Source organism: Choloepus didactylus, chromosome 8 (genome assembly GCF_015220235.1).
Source record: "Choloepus didactylus isolate mChoDid1 chromosome 8, mChoDid1.pri, whole genome shotgun sequence".
In the NCBI taxonomy this organism is placed as follows: domain Eukaryota; kingdom Metazoa; phylum Chordata; class Mammalia; order Pilosa; family Megalonychidae; genus Choloepus; species Choloepus didactylus.
In genome coordinates, this window is record NC_051314.1 from 82,500,372 (window position 1) to 82,528,121 (window position 27,750).

The following is a 27,750-nucleotide window of genomic DNA, read 5'->3' on the forward strand; positions in this document are numbered from 1 at the left end:
TGAACTTTAAAGATCAGATTTATTTGGAGAAAACAAAAAACCCACAACCCAAAGGATGGGTATTTTACATCTCAAGACATCTCCCAGGTATTAAGTCTACAGATTACAAATCATTTTCATATAAGATATTTTTGTACAAATTTTACATGTATTCAGGAGCTGGACATAAATCAATCCCGGTTTCTGTTTTAACAGGGGGGGGAGGGTAGGGGAATGGGAACAGTTTTGGATATATTTGGAAGAGTAGACATGAAGAGGGCAAACCCTACCTTTTCATCATCTACAGCAAATAGTTAAAAAAAAAAAAAAAAAAACAAAAACCAACCAAAAACCTTTCACCCTTGGGTATCTTTCTCTAAAAGCCCATTTCCTAGCTACTAGCCAATCCATGCCAATTACTTAAAATGAATTCACTAAGAATATATTTTATGTCCACTGGGTAAATGATTCATTATGCCCACTGCCGCAGCACACGCGAACCAACACCCTGCATGGCTGGAAAGGGTCTAACCTAGGACTGATGCTAGAAAGGCTTGCAAACAAGAGACCACAGTGTCATTTCTCTGCAGGTACCAATACTGCCCATGGTGGGAGGGACACCACCTACCAAGCTGAACCCTATAAAAGGTGCACATAAAAGCAGGCAAGTTAAACTATTTTGTTTCAAGAGAAACCAGGACCTTGTTAAATAGTTCTCTCCATCATTTATGCTCTCAAGGGAATCACAAAAAAAAAAAAAAAAAAAGCAAAAAAAAAACACACGCACACACATTGGTCTAGGCCACATTACAAATCCAAACTGTGGGATTTCAGTAGAGATAGGAGGAAACTTGTAAAAAATAAAGTAAAAATAAACCAATCAAGGTTGGAAGAAAACACTCCCAATTTAACTGTCCCTATTTATCCACCCTAATTCACCACCCAAGACCATTAATCCTGGAGTTTTCTGACCTGTAAAAGGGGTCAAAGAAGCAGGAGCAGGAATGGATGGAGTCAAGACTTCAAGGAGCCAATTTGCTTGAGAAAAGCAGTGATTCCTCATTTGACAGCTCCCAGTGGCCGAGAGAGAAAATATCTAAGAGATTAGGTACGTGACTTAAATAGAAGCTAGTTTCATGGGAGATGATAGTAAAGAGGAGTATGAGAAACACAGGACAATCAATGATGAGACTAAATTTTTAAAGCTTCAAGGTTTCAAAGAATTTGGGTATATAGGATAGTGTTTAGAAAGGACAAAATCAGGACACATAAAAGACCTGGGAATTCCCATGACTTTTAAGTGCTCCCTGCTCCAGGAAGTAAACATGTATGTGTTTATTGGAGGGCATACCGTTTCCCTATTACCTGGCGCAAAATAATTCATCACCTCCCAAAGCTTCTTTTCAAACCACATCTTTCCCATTTATTTCGGTCACAGAGAAGTCCTATTCTTTCATGGCCTGTGGACTTACTCCCAACTACCCCCCTGGGGGGTAAAAATGAAGGAATTCCCCCTAGGCTGGCCCCAAAAGCTCAGAATTAAATAAGAAGAGGGGCTAGCAGCCTTCTGGAGACTAAAACGACCTCAGAGACTATTTAACCTATCTTTCCAAGGATGGAAAATTTATTTAGATGTTTCAGAATTCATATATGCTACAATAGGATATTAAGAATTAAAAGGTAGAAATCTCACACTCTTCCTTATACCTGCCCTACTGTCCAACCAGATTCCACACACCGAATCACCATCATTACCATTTCTGCTAAATGGAGGTCCCTAGGCACCAATCATACAAGCAACTGCATGGTGTCATCAAAGCAAACAACTTTTCCTTTAAAGGCTGTACACCTCTTTCTCTCTGGCTACAATGGTGATTCTCCAGTTAGTTCAATACTTTAAAGGCTGCAGCAGCATGCAGAAGAATTTCATTTTTTTTTTTTTTTTAAAAAAAAGTTAAGAAAGGTCTCCAGGAGATGGTGTGTTTTATTTTGTCTTGTCTGGATAGAGGTTTGATTTGCTCTCGAATGTTCCAGGATGGAGTGAGACTAGGAGAAAGCATAGGATGTAGAGGTTTATTCGGTGTAATCTTCCCCCTCGTTTTCATCTTCACCATCAACTGAGAGAGCAGCATACTTGCTTGCAGAACTGAACTTCTGTAATAGATATAAAAGTGACAAAAGAACAAAGGCCTGAATTCTCACATGAAAAAAACAAGAAACAGGATACTAATACTTTGGCAAACAGACAATGATAGTCCAGATTTCACCTAATTGCTTGCTCATTAGCATTATTCAAGAAAAGGGAGTCAGAGGCACATGTGTTCTTTATATCACCCACTACCCTCTCTCTACCTGGAGGAAGGGATGAGAGAAGTGAAAGGTAGAAATGGGAAAAAGTTAATCTAAGCTGCTTTTACTATTTCTAACAAACCCTAAAAATCCCATTTCCATCATTCTATTTGCTATCCCAAATGTAAAGGAGTCCAATGGCAAAAAGGGAAAACACCAAGATCCTTAGAAAGGGGGCATTTTGGAGTAAAAGTGTACAAAGAAAGTTGGGAGCAAGCCTTTATCACTTACAGAGGCTGGATTTTCTTCAGTTTTCTTTGGCTCAGGTGCAGATCTGGAGTCTTGATCCTTTTTGCCATCTTTCCTATAGAGATGTAAGCATAGAACCACACTTGTAGAAGAGGCATCCCAATACACACAAAGCAGCTGTGAGGCACTGAGTACCTCCAGTCCGCAGTTCTTGCTATCTGCATATTATTTCTAGATTCTTAGAATTTTAACTGTCTATACTGGTTGACTTTAGTTTGTTTGCAGTGAGAGATCTGATATACCTGGAAAACCAAGAACTCCTTAATTACAAAGAACCTTGTATCTACCATCAGATGAATGATTTACAAATGACAAGAGAACATGCATACCTATCAGACTCCTTCCAGTGGTCTTTGCTCCCTCCATCTCCTGGACCACGGACAGAGTTCCCACTTTGGCCTTTTGGGACACTCACCCCGTCTACTTTGTTTTCATCTGCTCAAAAAGAGGTATAAAAATAAGTTGAAGGCAAGTAAAATTCCCTCTCCCTCTCCTAGGTTTCCATTAAGTTGAAAGAAAGTGTGTCCATATTTAATGGGGAAATTAAACTTCTCCCCAACCCAGACTTCCTTAAGAACTTTTCCCATACCCATGTGTCACACACATAAAAAACAAACAAGATGATGGAGGCACAACTTTGTGAATGTAATTAACACGACTGGATTGTAGACTTGAACAGGATAAAAGGGAAATTTCAGGTTGTATAAAGTTACAAAAAAAAAAAGTGATCCTTAATATAAACAGTGGGCTAAAGTTAACAGCATAATAATAATAATATTGTTTCATCAATTGTAACAAAAATACCATACTAATGCACAATGTTAATAATAAGGAAAACTGTGTGAGAGAGGGGTATGTGGGAACTCTATACTTTCTGCATGGTTTTTCTGAAAACCTACAACTGCTCTTAAAACCAAACAAAATCAAACAAGAGCCTACTAAAAAGTTCTGCTGTAGGGTCACACCATCATGTAAAGCATGCTGGAAATAAGGACTATGACGCTCTGTGGTGACCTTGGCCTTGCTGATGGTGGCATTTCTAATCTGGCCAAACAACTTAATTTCCTTCCGTTTCTTTTTTTTCCATTCAAAGAAATGTTCTACCAGGAAAGGGCAGGGTTCCACGTTTTCTTCAAAGTGGCCACTCCTGCCCTCTACTGGCAAGAAAAGTTAAGATCATCAAAGACCCTTTAATGTGAAAACAGGTGCAAAATACACTGAAATTCTAAATGTCTTGACTCCTCTGTAAATCTTATTTACGCTTCATACCCAGGTGAAAATCCTATTTCCCCTCAGTATGGTCTCACCTTTTCTTGCTGGTCCTTCCTCAGATGGTTGAACTGAAGCTACTTTTCCACCACTACTTAGAAGGAAAACATATAATCAGTCATCAGTTGTCTCAGAGAGGGAGCAGCTAAGAAACTTGTCCTCATTTTCCAAGTGCAGTAAGCTTTACAGAGAATGAAAAATATATACCTAAAGTTATGGAACATTAAAATTTGGGAAATTTAACATGAAGTGCCATATTCTTTAGAATCATCATAACCATGCAAGGTTAGAATTATTTATTATTCTCTATTTTACAGAGGAGGATCCTAAAGTTTAGAAGTGGAGTGACACCCTAGGCCACACTGCCAATAACCGGCAGAGGGGAAATTTACATTTGAACCATGGCTGTGTTGCTAAGCAGCTCTCTGGTGTGGGAAAAAAAAGAAAGCCCCTAATATACAGCACTGGCATATTTCTGTGGTGTAAATATTCTCATCATGGCCAATTTCAAATCACCTAAGTTTTGTGAACTGGCTACCAAATTCTGAAAAACTGAATAGATGGCTCATCAGCCAGTTCTCGTATATGACTGAATCTGAACTAAGGGAGCAAATACAGCATAACCTATAACATGCTATTGAATGCCAACATCATACTGTGCGTTTTCTATCACGCTATCACAATACTGACTCTATAGCTAACCTATTGTTATATTTCCAAACTGACTCACCTTGTAGGAGACTGCTGCTCTGTTTCTGAGCTCTGAGATCGAGCAGGAGGATTAGAACTTCGCTTCACCCAAGCATTCTCCTTTGGTGGAGGGGCTGGCATTACCTTTAGAGGCTGATCAGATTTGGGAGGCTTAGAAGTTGGAGAGTGACAGTCTTCTTCCTTACTGAGGGTTTCATTTTCCAGAGACTTCTCACTTTCTCTCCTTCGTGCATCTGTGAAGTCAGTGGAAAGGTCAAATCGGCAGATCCTACAAGCACTGTAGGATCTCAACAGAGTGGAAAATGGTCCACATCCAAATTCACCTCTTTCCATCATTATTCTCAAATACAGACTTTACTCTGGATCCCAATAGATGGAATTAACCCTAATCCAGTAGTTTCCAAATGTCGCTTTGAGAAAAATGTTTTATGGAAGCAAAGAGAAATAGGAAAAATAATAACTGTGTCTACATCTCAAAAGACAGCCATCTGACCTTTCTTGGGAATGAGCAAGTATCCTTTATTTTGGGATTACAGCCTTTCTATATTTTCATTGTTAAAATGGCCTTATTAGAAAAATATGTGTATACATGTATGTGACTATGTACAGGAGACAAGCATGAAACCCCAAATTCCAGGAACCACTGGCTCAATATTAATTTAGAAGCTTGAGACACACACACACAGTAAAACATGATATGATCACATTCATAAATTTATGAAAAAACAGAACACATACATGTTTTTTAAAGGTAACCAAATACCTCCTTAAAATTAGGCGCTTGTTTTGTTAGACACTGTCCTCATTTTAAGTGCAAGCTCTACAGAAGTAGGTATACAAACTCACATTACCATACTCCAACCTAGCTATAAAAAGAGGTGTTACCTTTCTGTATATAACTTGTATTGCATAATAAGGAAAGAACTGAAACTGGAACTGTAACCCATTAACAATTTTTGAAATTGCCTATATGACTGCTTGCTGAGCTGTACATAAGAGATGATAGCTTTCTGTATACATGTTATATTTTACAACGGAAATGGCTGAAGTTGTGGAACTGTGACCCATGACATACTTTGAAATTTGCTAACTACTTGTGAAAATGTATCTCAAAAGTTATCACTGTTATGTATATATGTTAAAGCTCACACACACACACACACACACACACACACACACACAGGTGTTATATGCTGTTACTGAGAGGCTACTCTAGTATACATAGTTTCCAGAAAACTCTTACAATCCTTGGATGAATGTCCAAATCACTTCAGCCTTGAACCATGTTTTGAGAAACGCTTTAGTACACATAAATTTAGAGGCAGGAAGAGAAACCTTAAAAAACACTGGATCATGGTAAGGGGGAGGGAGGTATGCAAAACACTAAAAACTGCTGGTAGACAATCAGTAAATTAAAGTTAAGTGTAGAAGACATAAGACCAGAATATCAAAGCTTGAAACTAGCACTGGCCTTTCTTTGCCTTGACATCAAAAAAGGTTGTCCTGCTAATGTGAACAATGCATTAAAGTTATAGGAAAATTATATTATTATTTCATGAATTGAAACACAGGTACCACACTAATGCAAAATGTTAGGGAAGAATGTGTGTGTGAGATGGGGGTATATGTAAACCTAAAATTGCTCTAATAAAAAAAAGAAATGGTTGGCTCTGGGGACAACTCACTCTGAAACTCCACGTCTATGACTATTCTGAATAAACAAAACTTTAAATGTCAAGATACAAATCAAAGGGGCAAATCTAATAGTCAAATACACTTCAATAGCAGATTATTTAGTAAATGGATCATCCAAGTCTTTTCTGGTGCCCATTTCTGATTTTTCAGAGCAGGAGATGTGAAACTCAGATCAGTCTGTGCTCACCCAAAGAGAGTTCGTGGAACTGACTGAATTTAATATCCCAAAAGTCTCTGCATAATTTTCTCCATGTATCCCCCAACAGGTTATGGAAAACAGCAATATGATACCCACCCTGATCTGACTTACTTCTGCCAGATGTTGCGGAGGTCCCAGTCTGTGATGACTCACTTCCTGTCCTCGACCGTTCCCGTTCCTGAGTTTCTTCACTTCGCCAACTTGGGTGCCTGTACAAAAGAAAAACAATAAAACATAGTATGTCTGGATCAATGAAAGCCACTTTGTACCTATGCTGACTCCCCAAGAGCCATTACTTCTTAGCTGCAGACATCAAGACACTTTGCCTCTAACTACTTTACCAAGCATCAGCTACAGCAAAGAACATTCTGCTACATAATCACAATATCATTATCTTGCATAAGACTAACACTTCCCTATGCCACTTAATGATATATATTTAATTTCCTTTTACAAGAAACACTTTTGTAATGCTTCCTTTACTACCCTGCAATAACATTCAGATATCATCAACACATGTGCAATTAAAAAAAATGGAAAATTTATAGCCTACACTTAATAAAAGTGAAAACATTCTCTCTACCCCATCCGAAATAACTTGAAAAGAGGCAAATATAATTTTTATTTAATTTATAAGAGAACCCTGTAGTTGATGCAATTAAATTTTCTGGATTCCACTCACCTCCTCATGGTGGGTTTTATTTTGGTTTTAGAAACACCCCATGGTAACCTCTAATTTGCTGTTTCTGTGAATGTGCTATTTACTCATTCTACAGTATAATAATTACAGGCATAATTATACGTAGGCTTAGCTTCTCCTTTGCAAGAATAAGTTTCATAAGAGAACCTCTTTTTTTGCTCATATGTGACCTCTTTATCTCAGCTAACTCTGCAAATAAACTCACTACCCTCCCCATTACGTGGGACACTAACTCCCAGGAGTTTCAGTCTCCCTGGGAAGGACGGACAGGATTCCTAGGGATGAGCCTGGTCCTGGTGTCATGGGATTGAGAATGCCACCTTGACCAAAAGGGGAGAAAGAAATGAAACTAAATAAAGTTTCAGTGGCTATGAGATCTCAAACAGAGTTGAGAGGTCAACCTAGTGGTTATTCTTATGCATTAAAGAGATACTCTTTAGTTTCTAGTGTATCAGAATAGCTAGAAGGAAATATCTAAATATGCTGAACAGTTATACACTAGACTTGATTCTTGATGATAATCGTATAACTATGGCTTTTATTGTGTGACCGTGTGATAGTGAAAACCTGGTGACTGACACTACCTTTAACCAGTATATGGGCAGATGAGTAATAAAATAAGGACAAAATATATATAAATAATGGGAGATAAGGGGTATGGGATGGTTTGGGTTTTTTTTTTTTAATTTTCTAATATATCTTTTTCTTTATTCTGGAGTAATGAAAATGCTTGAAAATTAGATTGTGGCGATGAATGTACAACTATATGATGATACTGTGTGCCACTATATGCTTTAGATGTTATATGGTGTATGAATACATCCCAATAAAATTGCATTAAAAAGTGCTAGCTTTGGCAGCATACTAAAAAACTGGAACAACACAGAGATTAGCATGGCCCCTGTGCAAGGATGACATGCAAATTTGTGAAGCATTCCAGTAAGAAAAAAATTACATCTCATTAAAAAAAAAATCACCATATCCACAGATGGGAAATAACCTTACCTTTCCCGAGGCCGGCGTTCTAGTTTTGGCTCATCCAGCTGACGCTGCAATTTCTCTTGTTCCTTCTGTAGCCGTTCTTCTACTTCCCGTTCTCTAGCAGCCGTGTCAACAGGCTTTGCCCCTCCAAAGATGGAAGCTGCTCGACTGGACTGGGAAGTGCTAGCAGAGGAATCATCTTCCTTAGGAGTACTCCGAGGCTTTAGATTCAGTTTGGGTCTTTGGGGGGGACCTAAGTTAAATAACACTCTAAGTAATAGTTTTTCAAATCATGAGAAGCTGATGGCTGAAAGCCAGGTCCCCCTACATCGCTCTTACAAAATTCTATATAGGATTCAGGTTAGTAGCCTAGGTAGCCTGGCAAGGAAGGTAAGACAGGAGATAATTAGAAAATGGGTAGTTTAAATAAACAAACTCAGTGATTTCTTTCTTCTACCACATCTATGATGCAGTACCAGACCATGGGAAAGAATAAACACAGTAAAATTTTAATGATAAATTTTTCATTATTATGATTACTATTACCTTGGAAAAACTTTTCTATTATGATCAAACTACCTCTTGATCAAAAACCTCTTCTGGAAGATAGGAGAAACTTTTCAGTAGGTTATAATGAGTGTGATGGTTAGGTTCATGTGTCAACTTGGCCAGGTGATGGTGTCCAGGTGTCTGGTCAAGCAAGCACTGGCCAGTTACTGCAAGGACATTTCTGGCTGGTTAATAAACCAGAAGACTGGTTTATTAAATCATCAGTCAACTGGCTGCAGCTGTGACTGATCACATCAACGAAGGGAGTGTCTTCCACAATGAGAGAATTCAATCAGCTGGATTTAATCCAATCAGTTGATGACTTTCAGGGGAGAAAGAGAACCTTCATTTCTTCTTTGGCTAGCCAGCATCTCCTCAAGAGTTAACCGAACACCTTCATCAGAGTTCCCAGTTTGCTGTCTGCCCTATGGAATTTGGACTCGTGCATCCCCACAGTTGTGTGACACTTTTATAAAATCTTACATTGTTTCTTTTGTTGTTTCTGTTTCCCTAGAGAACCCTAATACAATGAGTTTGAAACAGTATCACAGGAAAGACTAGTTTTTATACTCTTCATGTATAATACAAATTTGTCAGGTCACCCATAGGGCAAAGCAAGCATGAATATATCAACTCTAAGGGAATCTGATTTCTTTCTTGATCAACATTATCAGAATACTTCAAGACAAACCTAAGTATTTTAAGGAAATTTTATTTCTTAAAATTGTTTATCCTATCCCAGACAAAGAGGATATAAATGTTCTTCTCCTGATAACATGCCTAGTTGCATTCTGTCCTCATAACCACTCTGCTGAATTTGGTGTTTATCAATCCCATGCATCTCTTTAATCTTTTTCCATATGTATGTATCTGCTGCAAACAAATGGGCTCAGAAGAGTAACTCACTCAAGGTCATATGGCTAATGTGCTGGTTTGGATGTATTATATCCCCCCAAATGCCATTATCTTTGATGCAGTCTTTTGTGGGCAGGAAACATATTGGTGTTGATTGCGTTGGAGACTTCTGATTGGATGTTTCCATGGAGATGCAATCACTCAACTGTGGGCGAGATCTTTCACAGGATAATTTCCATGGAGGTGTGGCCCCGACCATTCAGCATGGGCCTTGATTAGTTTACTGGAGCACTATATAAGCTCAGACTGAAGAAGAGAGCTTGCCACAGCCAAGAGTGGATGCTCTGAAGAAGGCACTGAAATGGGGAGAGTAGCTGCAGATGAGAGACTGTTTGAAGACAGCTGTTGAAAGCAGACTCTTGCTCCAGAGAAGCTAAGAGAGGATGCCCCAAGAGCAACAGAGAGTGACATTTTGAAGAGGAGCTGCAGCCTAGAGAGGAATGTCCTGGGAGAAAGCCATTTTGAAACCAGAATTTGGAGCAGATGCCAGCCATGTGCCTTCCCAGCTAACAGAGATTTTCCGGACGCCACTGGCCATCTTCCAGTGAGGGTGCCCGATTGTTGATGCGTTACCTTGGACACTTTATGGCCTTAAGACTGTAACCGTGTAACCAAATAAACCCCCTTTATAAAAGCCAATCCATTTCTGGTGTTCTGCATTTCAGCATCATTAGCAAACTAGAACAGCTAACATTTAGTAGACCTGAAAATAAAGCAACTCTATTGCTCCCTCTCACCATGGTACATAATTTCATTTCTTCTTCCTTTGAGAATGTCAATTTATTTACCCACTAAACAAATAATTTATTCAACACCTACATGTCAGATCCTGAGCTAAGGCCAGGAATATGATGGCTAGGTAGTTTAGTTCCTCCCTGCCTAAAAAGGAACTCAATCTAGCGGCAGAGTCAGAGTAAAAAAGAATACAGTATGCTAAATTCTACAAAATAGATTTATCCATATGAAAGATCCAAGAGTGAGATGACCTGTGTTTGGGAAAGCCTGCGACAATGTCAAAGCAGTGACGCTGGAGCAGTCCCAAAAGACAACCATGAACCTAACGGGGTAAAATGGGAAAGATAAGAAACAATGATGAAGAGGTAAATTGTAGGCAGAAAAGCAAAGGCCCTTGTATGTCAGACGTATAGACAAAGGGGTATCTTTCAGGTCATGGGGAGATTAGGAAGATCTGTAAAAGGAGGAGAATAACTAATTAGGTCCAGTTCCAGAAAAACTGGGCCCACTATGAAGAATGGAACAAGCAGAGGAATCTGTCAGGAGACAACTGCTGGTTAACATGGGTATGGCAATGAGGCCCAAACAAAGGGTCACTGACTGGCAATGACTCTAGGAGGAGCGGGGTAAGTTAAGAACAACAAGAAAAAAGGTCAGGTGTGCAGGTAATAGAAAAGGCGAAGAATGGGAAGGGACCAAGTGGCCAGGAGTAAAGGAGGATTTGAGGCCCACACCTGAGCCTCCACTTTCCTCACTCTTTAAATGGAGAGATCTATCTATACCATATAGAATTCTTAGGATTAAATGCTTGTACAAGCACTTGGTTCATTATTGGTGTAGAGCAGATGCTCAATAAATATTACTCTTTTTTACTCAGAGAATTATAGCAAATGATGTATATAAGGCACACGGCACAAAGGTTGGAACTAACAGGGATATTAGAAGGCTATGTGACGTTTACTGTCTAGGAATGTTTTCTAAGAATAATTAAAGATAAAAAAAATCGGGGTCAGATACCTTACCTTTTTGATGACATCATTCAATTCAGAACACAAATGGTGGTCATTTATTAATTTTTGATAGGTGAGGTTTCTAATAGTCTATGTTTTACATAAATATAATGGCATTAATGGCATATTTTTGGAATAGGTATAGACATCTCATTAATAGCTATCAAGTAGTACAGTATTATGATACTGAAATCAGCAACTTTAACACCACCACGTTGACAATTACTGGCTTTGACTTTGAGTTTCATTTGAATTTCCTTCCGTTGAAAAATGGGGCCAACATAACCTACTTTAAAGTTTGCTGAATGAGAACACATAGTAAGAATGTACGGCAAATGTTAATTTTTCCCCTTTCTACTTTTAGTCAATAAATTTTAACTGAGAACACTATTATGTCATCCTTATCCCATGCTCTCTCTACTATGCTCCATTACCTTCTCACAATGTACAAATATTTGTGCCTACTTATGGGGTCTGAAACTAACTATAAATTTTCCAATCATGGTTTACCCAGTGGTCCACTCCAAAAGTAAGCAAAAGAAAATGATTACCTCTATCATCACGCCTATAATCATCTCGAGAGTAATCATCTCTGGAGCTCCATGACCGATCATCCCGTCTGTCGTATCGGTCTTCATAGCGATCCCCGCCTCCTCTGTAGTCATCATCCCTGCGGTACCCACTACCAAATGCTCTTCTGCCACTGCCTATCCTGGAGTCATAGCCTCTATCATAGTCTCTGCTGCCTCGGTCATCATAACGATCCCGGCCTCCGTATCGATCCATATCCCGGCGTGGGCCGTCACGATAACCGTCACGATATCCATCACGATACCGGTCTGAATCGTAACGATCACGATACTCTAGAGAGAAAAAGAGACAGGTAACACCATCCTTTTGGTTCTTGGGCACATTAGAAAGAAAAATGATAGTTATTGGGTTAATTTGGCATTCACTATTTTGGCTCAGTTTTATTAAAATAAATTGCATTATATCCAAACTGGAAAAATATATATCAAATTAAGTTTTTCTTGGCATTTCCCTGGTAATTAAATGTTGCTGGGCCAACAATTTAGAAGGGGGAGGGTAGATCACCATACATCTTTTCTATAAGTTATGAATTAACAATATACAGTATTGCTTTCAAAGTTACACATACTTGCTTTTACCCCTCAATGTAACAGGTTTTGAATTTTATCCCTGTTGTTACATGCATGTATACATATGTACTATTTAAGTATTCCAGTACATGGACAAACCATTATTTATTCACTTCTTTACTGAACAGTAGGTTCTTTCTGATCTTTAGTGATTATGAACAGTGTTGAGTCTCTCTCTCCTACTATAACTATGCTAATGAGGGCGGAATTTTTGTTTTGTTCACTGCTGTATCTTGAGCACAGAACATGGTAGACACTTAGTATTTTCCTGTCATTTAAAAAGGTATTTTTTTTTTTAAAGTCATCTTTTGATTGTCTGATGCTAGTATACCGCAATGCAACCAATTTTTGTATGCTGCTCTTAACTCCAGTAATCTTGATGATTCTCATTAGTTCAAGTACTTCACTTTGTAGAAAGTTGGCTTTACTTACTAACAATTGTCTCAAAATCCCCCCCCCATCTTGTTACTTATACTTGCCTTTTCTCTTTTTCTCGCCTTATGCTAGCCAGGAGGAGCTTAAGTACAACTCTGAATAATAGCAGTCCTTGACTTAGTACTGATTTTAAAGAAAATGTTTTCAGGGTTTCATTGTTAACTGCTTCACTATAGCTACCTTTCACCAAGTTAAGAAATGTCCCTTCTATTCTCTGTTTGGTAAGATTTTTTAAATTACGAATTTTATGCATCTATTATCAGGTCTTAGTATCAACTAATCATCTATGCTTTCCCCCTTCTATCTGCCCATGTAATCACCTACATTAATTCCTTTGTCCTATTACTAAAGAGTTCCCCAGAACACAGATGAAACTAACTTAATAAAAATGAACTTACTGTCTCCAAAGCTATCATCACCTCTTCTAGGTGGGTAGTCATCAAAGCTGTCTGTGGCAGGACGGGCCCTCCAGTCTGTATCTGTTTTGTCAGAATCCCGATTTCTGTCTCGGCCAAAAGAACGATCATCCCTGTCTGTGTATATACATTAAAACAACAAAAGAACCAAAACAAACAAATTAACTCACAAAAGACTCTGCCCCACATTTCTCTCATGTACAGAAAAACCCCCTCATCTTACAATATTTTTCTTTTGTATCCCAGCCTCATCATGAAGTTACCCCACCCCCATAAAGTGTACTCTCCAATTCAACCAAGTGATTCCTCTCCTCAAATTTATTTCTACTGGCTTAGTGCTTAACTGTCATCTTCTGTATAGGCGAGGAGTCCCTAAAATATACAAGAATTAGGTCTCTCATGTGCCCAATGAACTGCCAGGTATCTAACAATCTATTAAATATTTAATAAACCTGCAGTTATTGACATTTTAGGCTGGATAATTCTTTGTTGTGGGGGGGCTGTCCTATACATTTTAGGATGTTTAGCAGCACACCTGGATTCTACTCATTAGATGTCTGTGGTAGTCCCTCAGTTACATCAACCAAAAATGTCTCCAAACACTGCCAAAGTCCTCTGTGGGGCAAACTGTCACCAGCTGAGAATGGCTGCCATAAATATTCAGGTAAGACTCCTGCTATCTACCTCTTAAAAATTTCTGAGACGGACACCTCTGCTTTGTTATGGTAGGACCATAAAAAAAAAAACAGGAAAATCTCTACCAGCTTTCTTACCTTTATCTTGTGCTTGATCAGCAACGTCCACTCGAATTCTCCTGTTACCTAGAGACTGAGAGCATAGGACCACGTTAACCAACCTTTTGCCCCATTATGCACAAATCCTATGAGTGACCTTGAACATCTGGGCATAGCAGATGCACTAGGGGAAGGAAGATAAAGGAAAAATACTGTAATCTAGCCAACACTCCAAGTTGTTGGCTAAAGAATCCTCGATGAAAGGCTTGAAAACGAAAATAACCTCTTAGGAATTAACAAAGTTCGGCTTAAATGAATGTAAGTTCAATTCATCCTGATTTTTTCTTACAAAGCTGAATTTCACAGAACAGAATTAACTGTTTAACAATCCAAGGCAATCTGTCAAGTATAACGTATCAGTACCCAAATAAAAGGCATATTTGGGTCCATAGCAATTATTCAAATATATAGAGCCCCTACCATACACTAGCAAAGATGCATAAAGCTTGGTCTCTGTTCATAATCTCAGGTTCTTTCACTCGGTATTACTTGTGAATAAATCAGTTCCTCCATGGATACCCTCTGATTTCCCCTTCCCACATCGCTATTTATACACCTTGAACCCAATTTATTTTACTGCTGACTTTTCCTCATTTCACAGAATCTACACTTGAAGAAAGGTAACAGTAAATTTTAGTTACAAACACGCTGAATTCTATTAAATAACACTATAATGAAATAAATCTCTAACAAAATAACTCCTAAGTCTGGACCATGACAATATTTTAAGTAATAGTTAAGCCAGCAACCTTTAGGTAACAGTTGCATGGTATTCCTTTTCTTATTCAGACTAAAGTCAAGGGATGAATCAGTAATGCTAATAAAATCTAAAAATCTGAGAAGAGAAACTTGGAACCTTAGCTTTGCATTTATTTAATTTTTGTCCCTGACATTTATTTCAGATTATCATCATGGTACTCAATTATAAGACAACAAAAATATTTGGAAGAGGTGTTGACAGATTTAGACTGTAGAATTACAGCACAGATGGCAGGAGAGATTGCCTTCTCAACAAACAAGGGGTTTCTGAGAGGAGAAAAAAGCCTTTCTCTCTTTTTAGACATTATCAGTTTGATTTCTAACGTCATTAGAGTTATAAAAGTGTTCCTTGATTAGAAACTTGCATTACTAACAGGTAAACTAAACGCTTCCATATGCTGCTTTGAGTCTAAAAATCACTGCATGGCACCCATCACTGATTACTTTGTATTATAATTAGATCAATCCCATTTCTCCTCATGTATTAATAGCTGGATCTCTTCTCCCTACAGAACCTCTCATGTCTCTGGATAGAAAAGGAGGATTGAATGTTCACTGTCATTCTCCTATACAACATTCCTAGGAGCATATATTATAAATGATACTCCAGTGAGAAATGTTTATGAGCCCTCTGTAAATTAAAACTTATTAAAAAACCCACAACAATACTTCTTGGAAAATGAAACAATGCCTTTTCATACTAAGCTGATTAATATAGTTTTCCTATTTGTCTTAATCAGGTCATATTATTTTGGAAAAAAACCAAAATAAAGCCATGTGAGCTGAGGCAAGGCTGTGAGTGACTGAATATGAAATTTTAGACTTGGTGTGATGGGTTTCTTCCTGAACTGTCTGAACTCCTTGAACTTGAAGTCAGGGGTGGCTTGCTATATGCTGAATGTTAAGTAATTCAGGCATTTCTTTATAGATATTACTGAAATTTTTGAAATAGCTACCAATCTAACCTAAATATCAGTTTCACTGATTAACACACTAGAAATCTCTTGCTAGCTCCCACCCCATCCCTTATTTTCTTTACCTCTTCATTGAGGCTCAGGGCACTGAACAGGGAATCCAGGTCTTCAAACTCGGCATAACCAAAACCTTTCAACCTCTCTGGATTGCTGGGTTCACGTGGTAAACGCACTGCACTGATCTGAGGGAGGAAATAAACAAAAATGTTTCCCAATTCAATTTTCTTGTTCATTCACTTTTTTATGGACCAAATAAGCATTATTGTAAATGCAATGAATTTCTCTGAAAAAATAACACAAAACCTGTTTGTCTCCAGGAAGAAAACTGCTGCAGAGAAAGAGAAACTTGACTATATGCCGTTTAATCTTTTGAATCATGTGAATTTAACAGGTAGAGCCAAATTTTGAAAACTATTTGTGCTGTTTTTTTTTGAAAACATACTTGAAGAATTTCACTGTCTTCATGTATTAACAGCTTGGCTGAATCACACACTGGATTATAACCCCTCCTTCCCTCAACTCTGCTGAATTCTGAGACAGAAAACCACTTCTTGGAGTATAGGACAAAATTCACAGCAACCTGGTTTTAATCTGAGATTAACCTGTGTTTTCTAATTTTAAGTGCACAGGATTCTTTCCTTTAGTCTTAAGTTTCATGCACTATTCCCTGGCACAAATTTTTACTTATTAATTGTTTACAAAAGGATATTCACCCTCTATTTCCAATTTCATGTCTTTTTACAAATACTTTTGACTATTTTCTTTCCATCTTTTTAATGCACACCATATCTGTTTTCTTTTCCTTCATTTCTTCATCATTTTGCATATATTCAAATTTATCTTCTACATCACTGATTTGCTACTTTGGCTCTTAAGATACAGATTTCTTAACACATGACTAGAGTAGGAAAAGAAGCAAAACAGGAAAGGGGCAACTGGCTAGGGAAATCAGTTCTAGAGCCTAAAGATGAAAAGCCTGAACAGGCCAGAGGTTTTTCCCCATTGTATTGACGAGGCCACAAGACAGAAATAAAAAATCAGGTCAGCCTACTAGTTTGTACTAAGAGTGACACAGAGAAAGATTTGTAAGTGGCAGCCAATCATATCAGATAAGCCAACTATAGGAACTAGTGGCCACTGCAGAGAATATGGGAGTCAAAAAACACAGCAAGGGTGAAGATGGGAGCAGATTCTTAAAGGACAGGTAATTTTTAATGTCTTCTCATTGCTAAAGACTGGAGAAAAATCAACAGAAAGAAGTGGAAATCAACATACCCTTCCGTTAATACAAACTACATACCTGTTCAATTAAATATATCTGTATAAAAAATTAAAAAGTAGGTCAGATATAAGCCTGGATGTCACTAGCAGAATGGCTGTTACAGAAATTCTTCCCATCTTTTAACATTTAACTATTTCTTAATGAGAAGGGACAGTGGTTTTTAAGTGATCCTCTCTGTACCAATAACGTATTAATTCTGCTGATAACACTGTCCAACTGGTGCAGGATGAGAGCATTCTCAGCAAAGGTTCTAAACAACAGCTTTAACTGCATATACTTTTCTTCTAAGTCTAGACACAACCTCAGAATCTTTTACAATATAGCAATTCAGAGGCAGTCACTATCAATATGCTACCCTCCACATATAGTTAACTGCCTAAAACTTACACACTTACATTCAATCCTCTGAAGAATTCCTTAATGGAATCTTCAGTCACATCATAGGGCAGGTTCCCTAGAAAAGCAGTGTAGGGTGGTGATTTGGGAAGACGGCTCCGGTCGATATTGGGTTCCCGAGCAGCCCGTGGAGCAGTGGGAAGGATGGAACGGTCAATTGGAGGTGCTCTATACACATCATCATCGTTACTGTGCCAAGTGGTTGAAACTAGGAGAGAAAAGTGGACATAAGAAATTAGAACAAGAGAACCTATGCTAACATAGTATTAAATGAGCCACATCAGAAAAGATACCCCCCCCCAAAAAAAGATAGGGGTTCAGTAGGGCACCTTACAAATAGAAAATGCACCTGCAGTGATGTCAGAATTAGAACAGCAATGGAAAAAGGTACTCAGCACCGTCTTTTTGTTTCTAAATATTTTAAGGCCTTAGACTCAGGCTTTCATTAAACAGAATCATTATACCTTTAATCCCTTATGCAGCAAAGAAATGAGGAGGATATCAACTCATTATGGAACATTTATTATGTGCTAGGTACTTTATTATTCATTATATCTCATCTTATTAACAATTCCATGAGATTGTTTCCCATTCTACAGAAAAGGAAACTGAGATTTCAGAAAGGTTCAGCAGTTTGCTAAGGAAACACATATGGTAAAGCAGTAGAGCTAGGATTCAACCTTAGGTCCCTCTGACTCAAAATGTATTTAATCACTGAAATATAGATGTACTCTTTATAGCAATGTTAAATTTCTTGAAGTTGATAGAGCTGTACTTAAGGTGGTTACATAATGAGTGTCCTTGTTCTCAGGAAATGTACCTGAAGTGTCAAGTGTTAGAGGAGTATGATATATGCTATCTACACTCATGTTTAGATAACAGACACAGATGGATAGAATGATATAATAAATGTTGCAAAATGCTAAAAGTTGGTAAATATGGGTATCTGGGTGAGGTGGTATACTGGAATTCTCTGTGTTTTTTGTTATCTTTTTGCAACTTTTTGTTTTTGTACCTTTTTGCAACTTTCCTTTAAGTCTGAAGTTATAAAAGGTTAAAATGATGGTGATCAGTTTCAGGTCATACCTGGTAGTTATAAAGAATAGCTGTTTAAAAGCACAGTGCTGATGTGCTGCCTAGAGTCCTAAGCACAAGAAGGCTGTAAAGTGCCTTAGTGAGAAAACACATGTGGTTAGATGAGCCTTGTTCAGACACGAGTGATAGTCCTTCTGGCCATGAGTTGAATGCTAATGAAACAACAATATATATGGTTCAGTAATTGCTAATTCCATGTTTGCAGTGACTTTATGGAATTTAACTAAATAATGAGAATTGACTGCATCTAGTGTTCAGCTTTACAAGAACAAATGTGAAAAAAAGAACACAGTAACTTAAATGATTCTCAAGTTATTATAAGTAGGTTTTTACCTAGAAGATAACAAAAATTCTAAACACTACGGAAAATAAAAGTTTACCATCTCCTTCCAGATCATCTGTTTCATCAGCCCAGCTGACTGGCTTGGGAACATAGGTGCTTCCTCCACCAGTCCCCCCATCCTCGGCCAGGAAGTCTGTTAGGGAGATAGTCTTCCCCTTCTTATTCTTCTTTTTCGCTGTTTTAAAAAGGCAAGAGAAAGATTATTCACCAGCACTGGGGGTTTACAGACAGTGGGTTGGTATCTTTATAGGAAGGAACACTATGCAGTTATAAGGAAAACACACAATGGCAAAGAAAGAAAAAAATGGCAGAGAGAAGAAAATAAAAGCTATAGGATATATACTGTGTGGGCCTCTTTTGTTTAAACACACATTATGTTTAAGTAATGGAAAAAGGTCTAGAATGATGTCCAACAGTCCCCTCTCTGGGACGTTAAGACTGCAGTGGGGGCAATCTTTTTTATTTCCTATTATATTCTCCCATGTATCATTTAAGATTTTTAATTCAGTAACTATTTATATTTAAGATGGATCATTAGATTTGCTGCTCCTAGAATACAAAGATTAAATAAAATGAAATTCCTATCCTTAATAACATGTACTATACACTTCTGAGGATTGTTTGAGGTGATACTCATAAAACAACCATGTGAGATAGGCATCATTACTATCAATTTGCAGAGAAGGAACTAAGTCTCAGGGAGGTTAGATTAGACCATCCTAGAGTCAGAGATATTAGATGGCAGAGCTAGAATTAAAATTCAGGTTTTCTGTTACCAAGCCCAGGGCTCTTATGACTACCCCACAGGGACGTGGGCCTCTAAGAAGCTTATTAGCAGTTCTATGGCAGGTTATCGTAACTATAGTAAAAGACCATATTCACTGTCATTTGAAAGTGTTCGAATGGCACTATACTCATTCTCTAGATCTTGCTGTATTCTGGAGGGGGGGGGGGGTCCTCTTTCCTTACCTTAACACCATGTATGAAGACTAGATATGATACTAAAAGGAAAACACAAGGAGAAAACTCTAACAGCCGACACATTTAAATGTTTCTCGATTATGAAATCTTTTAGGAATCTTAAAATAGCTCCACTTAGGGGGCTTTCTATCTAGTCCTCAGAACTTCCTCTGAGAAGGCACCAACCAATCAGCAAGTAATTCACAAGAGCAGAAGAAAGTAATGGTCCCAAAAGACCCACTACATGTTTTAATAATAAGAAAAAAGGAGCTTTGTTGTAATGAAGATCAGCTTCATGGCAGGCTTTTCTAATCACCAATTCCTCCTCCACTTACAATTCTTAACTAATTTTCAATCCAAGAGGACTAAGTACCTGTAATTTGATGTACTACTTGATTAACTGAGGGTTGCTCTCTAAGTATCCGCCTTTTAAAACTCCACCTTCAAGAAATAAAGGTGACCCATTTTTACAAATGCTACATATTGCCCTCAGAACAAAATTATGAAACTGAAGTACTATGGTCTCAATGTACAAAGCAGATGAACCTGGCTGTAACAACACATTGAAAAGTTGACCCTGAATGTGAAGTTTCTACATTTCTCAAGTGACAACAGCAAATCCTACTCCAAAACTAAGTTTCATTTATGATTAACCAGGCCTTACTGTGAATCCATTCTATAGCTTAGTATGATGCTAGCCAGTACTGGGGATAAGATAAACACATGATCATTACCCTCATGGGGCTTAATCTAGTATCAATGGCTAATAATCAATTATTAACCTACCCTGTCCCTGAGAAAATAGAGAGAACAGTGGTCAGTCCATACAATGGAGTCAAGAATAAGAATTTGAGTAAGGTACTCCCCCCCCCTTGTTCTGTATGTCTTAACATAGAGTTCTGAACAGCTGTTTCTGGAATTAACCTGCCCTTTGGTCTGATTTTGGCTTAAATCTTTTCTAGATGAGGGTTTCTCAACTTTTACCGACTCTTGACAAGTCTCATCCTCTCCTTTAATGTTATCTGAAATTTCAAAAGAAACTAAACATTACAACTAAAAAGGATTCCTAACTTACATTTCTTTAAATCTGGGAGTAGCATTAACAAAGTTGCAATATAAGCAGCAAATTTAAAGGAAGTAGTACTTAAAAAGTAAAATCAATAAACCCAAAGTGTTTGTTCCACTCCACTTAGTTCTAATAACTAAGAAATGATGCTATCCTAAACCCTCTGTGCCCTTTGCTCTTCTGATATGTTACAAGTTCAGGATTTCAAGTGTCACCCTCTGTTTTATAAATAAACATCTGTTTAATATTCCAGGTGCATCAATTAATCCCTTACACGACTGAACCAGTCTGCTGGGGACTGGATCATGTCCCCCCACAAAATGCGTGTTCAGGTCCCAACCTGCAGTCCTGTGGGTGTGAACCCATTTGTAAACAGGACTTTTGAAGATGTTATTAGTTAAGGTGTGCCCAAACTGAACAAGGGTGGTCCTTAATCCAATATGGCTGAGGTCCTTATAAGCAAAGGAAATTGGACATGGAGAAGCTAGAAGCTGGAAGTCAAGGAACCCAGAAGAGAAAGGAGACAGCACTGCCATGTGCATTATCACGTGACAGAAAAACCAAGGAACCTCAAAAATTGCATGTCAGCTGTAAGATACAGACCCCAGGAGGAAGCAAGACTTCTTAGCCCTGAAAATGAGCCAATAATTCCTATTAAGCCTATCCATTGGATGGTATTTGTTTTAGCAGACAGGACAATAAAACATGGCCCAACTCTTAATTTTCTTTCTATCTTATGTGACTTGTTAAAAAGCTAACAAACCAACCACCTTACAAAAGAAACAAAATGAGTCCCAATTATTTAAGGTCAGACTCACATGGACTGAGGGAAAACCACACATGTACACACATCAGAAATTTTATTAAATTCTTGGCCTGTGGCTTCAATTATAATAGTAGTTATCAAGCACTTATAATGTTCCTTATATATTCATATAGGTTAAACAAAAGATCTTTAAAAAGAGGGAAGCATTTTTAAAAAATTTTATAAATCCTTAAACAAGAGATAATACATTTGATGCCTTCTTTTTTTTATCTTCATTTTATTGAGATATATTCACATACCACTCAGTCATACAAAACAAATCGTACTTTCGATTGTTCACAGTACCATTACATAGTTGTACATTCATCACCTAAATCAATCCCTGACACCTTCATTAGCACACACACAAAAGTAACAAGAATAATAATTAGAGTGAAAAAGAGCAATTGAAGTAAAAAAGAACACTGGGTACCTTTGTCTGTTTGTTTCCTTCCCCTATTTTTCTACTCATCCATCCATAAACTAGACAAAGGGGAGTGTGGTCCTTATGGCTTTCCCAATCCCATTGTCACCCCTCATAAGCTACATTTTTATACAACTGTCTTTGAGATTCATGGGTTCTGGGTTGTAGTTTGATAGTTTCAGGGATCCACCACCAGCTACCCCAATTCTTTAGAACCTAAAAAGGGTTGTCTAAAGTGTGCGTAAGAGTGCCCACCAGAGTGACCTCTTGGCTCCTTTTGGAATCTCTCTGCTACTGAAGCTTATTTCATTTCCTTTCACATCCCCCTTTTGGTCAAGAAGATGTTCTCCGTCCCACGATGCCGGGTCTACATTCCTCCCCGGGAGTCATATTCCACGTTGCCAGGGAGATTCACTCCCCTGGGTGTCTGATCCCACGTAGGGGGGAGGGCAGTGATTTCACCTTTCAAGTTGGCTTAGCCAGAGAGAGAGGGCCACATCTGAGCAACAAAGAGGCATTCGGGAGGAGGCTCTTAGGCACAACCATAGGGAGGCCTAGCCTCTCCTTTGCAGCAACCGTCTTCCCAAGGGTAAAACCTATGGTAGAGGGCTCAACCCATCAAACCACCAGTCCCCTATGATTTGATGCCTTCTTAATAGTTTGTTATGGTAGATACAAATATAAATATAACTAATCAACTTAACTCTAAGTCTGGTTTCTCAATGTCAGCACTACTGACATTTTCGGCTGTTATGAGGGCTGTATGTATTGCAGGTTGTTTAGCAACATCTGGAGTCTCTACCCGTGAGAAGTCTGTAGCACCCACCTCTCACCGATGTCTCCAAGGCATTGTCAAATGTCCCCTGGGGGGATGGAAAGGGAAGAGGACAAAATTGCCCTCAGTTAAGAACCACTATTGTAAGTGATGTTTTACACTTCAATAAAAGTGACAAATAATAAAAGCACTAATTGACAGCTCTTGGGATGATAAAATCTATAGACTAACAGGTAGTTCAAACAGAGGATACTTTAAAGTACCATAAGCAATAAAGACTATTTGTTGTAAAATGCAGCCCTACTTCTGCATCTTTCTAAAATATTATCTCTTGTCTAGGAAGGGAAGCTCTAAATATTCAGAGGAAGCTTTGTTAAAATTAAATCTCTTAATTTTAGATCTCACCAGATTAAGTTCCTCTTATTTTATGGTGTGATTAATTTCTGAATGTTTTAGTAACTATAGGCTAAGAAAGAATCACAAAAGCCTGTACCAGAATGCTCACGGCATTCTTCATAATTGTAAAAAAATATATATATATATATGTATATATATAACCGAAACGTCCATTACCTGATGAAAGAAAAACAAAATGTGATGTATCTATACAATTTGGCAATAAAAAGGAGTAAGTACTGATACATCCTACTATACAATGAACCTCAAAAACATTACGCTATGTGAAAGAACCCAGTCACAAAAGTCTATATATTGCATGATTACATGTCCGGAATAGGTAAATCCACTGAAACTGAAAGATTAGATAGCTGACGGGGGTGGTGGTGGGGTGGTTAGGGGAATGGAAAGTATCTGCTAATGGGTATGGGTTTCTTTTGGGAGCAACGCAAACGTTCTGAAATTAGATAGTAAGAGACATTTCTCCAAGTATACTAAAACCCATCACTATAAAAAAGCAAATTTTATGGCATGTAAATTATATCTCAATAAAACTTATTAAAAATGTTTCATACAATGCAATATCATGATGTTAAGAGGCCTCACCTTTTAACTGTGTTACACAGTTTAGCGCAGTAGAGAACAGGATTTATAATCTCATCACGTATGCCCAGTATCTTCATCTTGCCAACCTGAGGAAAATGCCATACTGCCTTTTCCAACCCCCTCCAGAGACAATCTGATCATTTACATAATAGAACACTAAGTAAGTGCCTAATGTACATCCTGCTAACAACTACACAAAGTACACGTAGCTTCTCTGTGAAAAAGGAGCTATAAACATTCAGGTACAACTTCTTGCTTTGGAAATTTACCTACCATTAGGACTGTAGCAATATCTACTATCTAAGAAACTGATTTTGTTAGGTACCTAAATGTACAAACAAACACATAATTACAAATAAGCACTTGGTTCCCTTTTTATAGTCTGAAGTTAACTCTTCAATCTTTCCCCTACCATCATGAAAAGAGAATGGTTCAATTCTAGGATGTCTGAAATCTAGTTAGTATGCTATTTTTTTCAGTGACACTGCTTAATAACACTGTGTCGCTGACCTTAACCCTACTTATTTGTCTTTTCATAAAGAGTTCTAGCCTCGGCCTTTTGAATCTAAGTATCCTAGTCTCAGAATAACAAATATATGGTAGAGAATGGATTTAAAAACAGGAAGTATGTGCAGAGCATATAATGGCAACCCTCCCATTTCTCTCTTTGGACCATTACATAATAATGCACATACAAAGTACATCATCGATTAATCAAAAGGAAAATAATTATGATGGTCACCCCATGCAAACAACCACCGGACACGATCTTCTCCCCATATCAAACAAGATGCCACATATGATGACATTTTGAAGTGACATGCAAATGAATGCCTGTGCCTACATCTCCAATGTAGGCATACACCCACTATTCCCAATTTTAAACCATTTTACTTCAAAAAATGTTACTCTATCAAACATGTTTAATTCCCTAGTTATGGAGAGCAGGTACATGTTTGAATCCCTAGTTATGCAGAGCAGGTAACTATGTCCATATAAGGAAACTGGGAACTTAACAGGTAAATGGTCTGGAACATCTCTACTAAAATAGTCTTAATGAACATTTAAAACAAAATAAAAGCTTCTATTTTTAGGGTATTTGTCTTAAAAGCCAACCAAACAATTAAGTGGCCCAGATCAATGTATCAAGTTTCCCAGGAATTCAAGCTATTTCATTCAATAGTCCTGGGTCACTTTCAATTCTTGAAGGTCAATAATGGGTCAAATTGGAAATTGATATTGCTGTAAAGAATACTTTGGTCTCATTTACAGGAAAAGAGGCCTACGAGGTTGTATGATATATTTCCACAGACAACATATAAGAACTATTTTCAAGAAAGCACCAGGCATCATCAGGAAGTATACTGAAAAGACACTGAGAATTTTATAGTCTTATTACTTCCCACATCTGCGAAGTGTTGAAAAGAGGCCTACAAGGTTGTATGATATATTTCCACAGACAACATATAAGAACTATTTTCAAGAAAGCACCAGGCATCATCAGGAAGTATACTGAAAAGACACTGAGAATTTTATAGTCTTATTAATTCCCACATCTGCGAAGTGTTGTCACTTAACAAAGTCAATACGACTTTGATTCAGAGAAGGGAAAGAAATTTGGTAAATCTCAAATTCTCCAAGATAGCTTGTCGGATGTTTCTGTGTATTCAGACCCTCACACATACTACATAAGCTAAAAAAGGTATTTGTTTAACTGAATTAAAAAATGAGAGCTTCCAAGAGGGTAGAAGTAAATATAGAAGAACAAAGTAGGTAAGGGGGATCACTGAGTAAACTCCTTTAACCAGTCTGAATTTCACTTAACTGGTATAAAATGAAGGAGAAAAATTAGGTAATTTAATTTTGACCTTGCTCTGCCACCGCTGTGTGTGTGACCTTGAACAAATCATTTAATTTTCCGCAGCTGAGTGATACCATCAACTCCTAAATTATCTCACAGAGGATCAAATGAGACAACATACACAAAAGTGCTTGGTCGACTGTCAAGTGCTACATCAATGAAATGCACGTTCAAATGTACCTCATATTGCTGTAACGCTTCCCAAAGGTTATACAACCATAACCCTTGGCCCACTTTGTAATAAGACAGACAAAATTCCTGGTGAGAAGTGAGTGTCCAGAGATACTAGGGGCTCAATATATTTTTACAGGTCATGCCAGGGAAAAATACTGCATCCCCCAAACTAAAACTAATGCCATAAGATGTTCCACAGCTCACTACTGCTCTTACAGGTCCATGAGAAAAGCAAGCAGACGTGTGTGGCAGTGATATCCACCCTCCCCCCACCCCCGCCAAAATCTAAAAAAAGAAAACTCCAGCCACAAAGTATTACTTTAATTGCACCACCTACTAGTTATACAGTTATCTTAAAAAAAATAATAACCGAACCCTTCCATTGGAGCTATCACAATTCAACCAAAATGGAAGCTCCACAGAGCAGGAACTTAATCTTGTTCACTACCATATCTCCAACAAATAAAATCATACCTAGCACAGTTTTCACTCCTTAAAAATGCTGACTGTGAGAAAAAAAGTCTCAAGGAAAATCTAGGTTCCTACTCCTGCTTCCTCTCCTCCAACACGTGGGCGCACCACACGGAGTTCCACTAATAGCTTCAACCTCCGAAGCTAACACGTACCTCTGGTATAAGCGCGGGCCACACTTTTAGGGGCAAAGAAGAAAGTTAAAGGAAAGAAAAGTGGACAACAGAGGCAATGTAATGTTTGCCCATCCGGGCGCTCGCGCGTGGTTTTAAGGCGCGCCCGTCTCCACTACCCTCTTACCCCCTACCGCGCACGCGCACCGCTGCCTTCCCCCGCCCCTCCACTGACTCGCGCTCCCGTTCTAACTGCCCCCCCCTTATCCCCCCGACCCCACTCCCGTCCGCAACGGCCTCGCGCCTCGGAGACCTAGCGTAGTGCGCCCGTCCGCGCGCCAACCGCCTCCTTCCTGCCTCCACGCGGGCAGTGTTTCACGTCTATGAGAAGGCCTTGCGCCTCCCGCAGATCTTTTTGTGCCTTCTCCTCACTTCAATTCAAGCCAGAGTCCGCCTTTACCCCCGACCTCCAGCCTCGCGCAGACTGGGTGAAAAGGGGGGGGGCGGGGAAGGACACCTTCCCCTCCCCCCAAACATCCGAGGCGATAATCTAGGATGGCGAAGCCGCTAGCCTGCCGCAGGCCCAAAATCCGAAGGGAAGCGGTACCGCCTGCTCCACGACTCCAGGGGATCAGTGGATCAATTTAGAACGGTGGTTTCGGAACCCGGTCCTTCGCTGCGCTCAGCCGCTCACTCACCTGAGGCCGCCATGTTGGGAGAGGGAGAGAACGCAAAAGACCCGGATGAGGCAATCACGTGATTATAGCGGGCGCGTCGGGCTGGAAGACGCGAAACTGGGAGGGGGCGGGGAGGTGAGGAGGAGACAGCAGGCGGGGCGGCGCTGTTCTAGGTTCATAAGGCAGCGCGAGGAGGTGGCGCTGCGTCCTACGGGGAGACATGTGCGACATGTGGCTGAAGGGGCGGGGCTTGGGCTGCCGCGAAACCCCTCACGCTTTACGTAGGGCTACGCGCGGGTATGGGGCCGAGTGTGAGCCGGTGGCAGGGTCTCGTGTGCCGCCAACTTCCGGTGGTTCCGCAGAGTGGGCGGGGCCACGTTCGCCGGTATCGTTTACTGGGTCGGAATTGAGACAGGATGCAACCCGC

At 38.9% G+C, this 27,750-nt stretch overlaps 1 protein-coding gene and 1 pseudogene across 3 annotated transcripts; one reads left to right on the forward strand and one right to left on the reverse strand.

The window, feature by feature from the left end:
• On the reverse strand, nt 1-27,447 carry EIF4B (eukaryotic translation initiation factor 4B). 3 transcript variants are annotated; one of them, XM_037847712.1, is made up of 14 exons: nt 27,345-27,447; nt 19,033-19,170; nt 17,557-17,765; nt 15,945-16,061; nt 14,126-14,180; nt 13,335-13,469; nt 11,893-12,204; nt 8,157-8,385; nt 6,548-6,660; nt 4,577-4,790; nt 3,885-3,940; nt 2,907-3,012; nt 2,560-2,632; nt 1-2,133 (listed from the first exon to the last, which is right to left on the reverse strand). In XM_037847712.1, exons 1-14 carry the CDS (start codon nt 27,355-27,357, stop codon nt 2,053-2,055), a joined length of 1,851 nt encoding a protein of 616 aa, XP_037703640.1. In that variant the 5' UTR covers nt 27,358-27,447; the 3' UTR covers nt 1-2,052. The 3 variants fall into 3 exon arrangements, with proteins under 3 accessions (XP_037703640.1, XP_037703642.1, XP_037703641.1); XM_037847714.1 differs by having other exon boundaries at nt 6,563-6,660; nt 27,345-27,446; XM_037847713.1 differs by having other exon boundaries at nt 3,885-3,937; nt 27,345-27,446.
• Nucleotides 7,998-8,097, forward strand: LOC119543605 (annotated as a pseudogene).
• Nucleotides 27,448-27,750: the final 303 nt, after the last annotated feature.

Excerpts from the sequence above, each read along its gene's own strand:
- EIF4B (XM_037847712.1), bottom strand. Across the intron at positions 3,941-4,576 it reads GAGCAGCAGTCTCCTACAAG|TAGTGGTGGAAAAGTAGCTT; the intron begins GTGAGTCAGTTT and ends TTTCCTTCTAAG. Across the intron at positions 2,134-2,559 it reads CTGAAGAAAATCCAGCCTCT|AAGTTCAGTTCTGCAAGCAA; the intron begins GTAAGTGATAAA and ends TATCTATTACAG.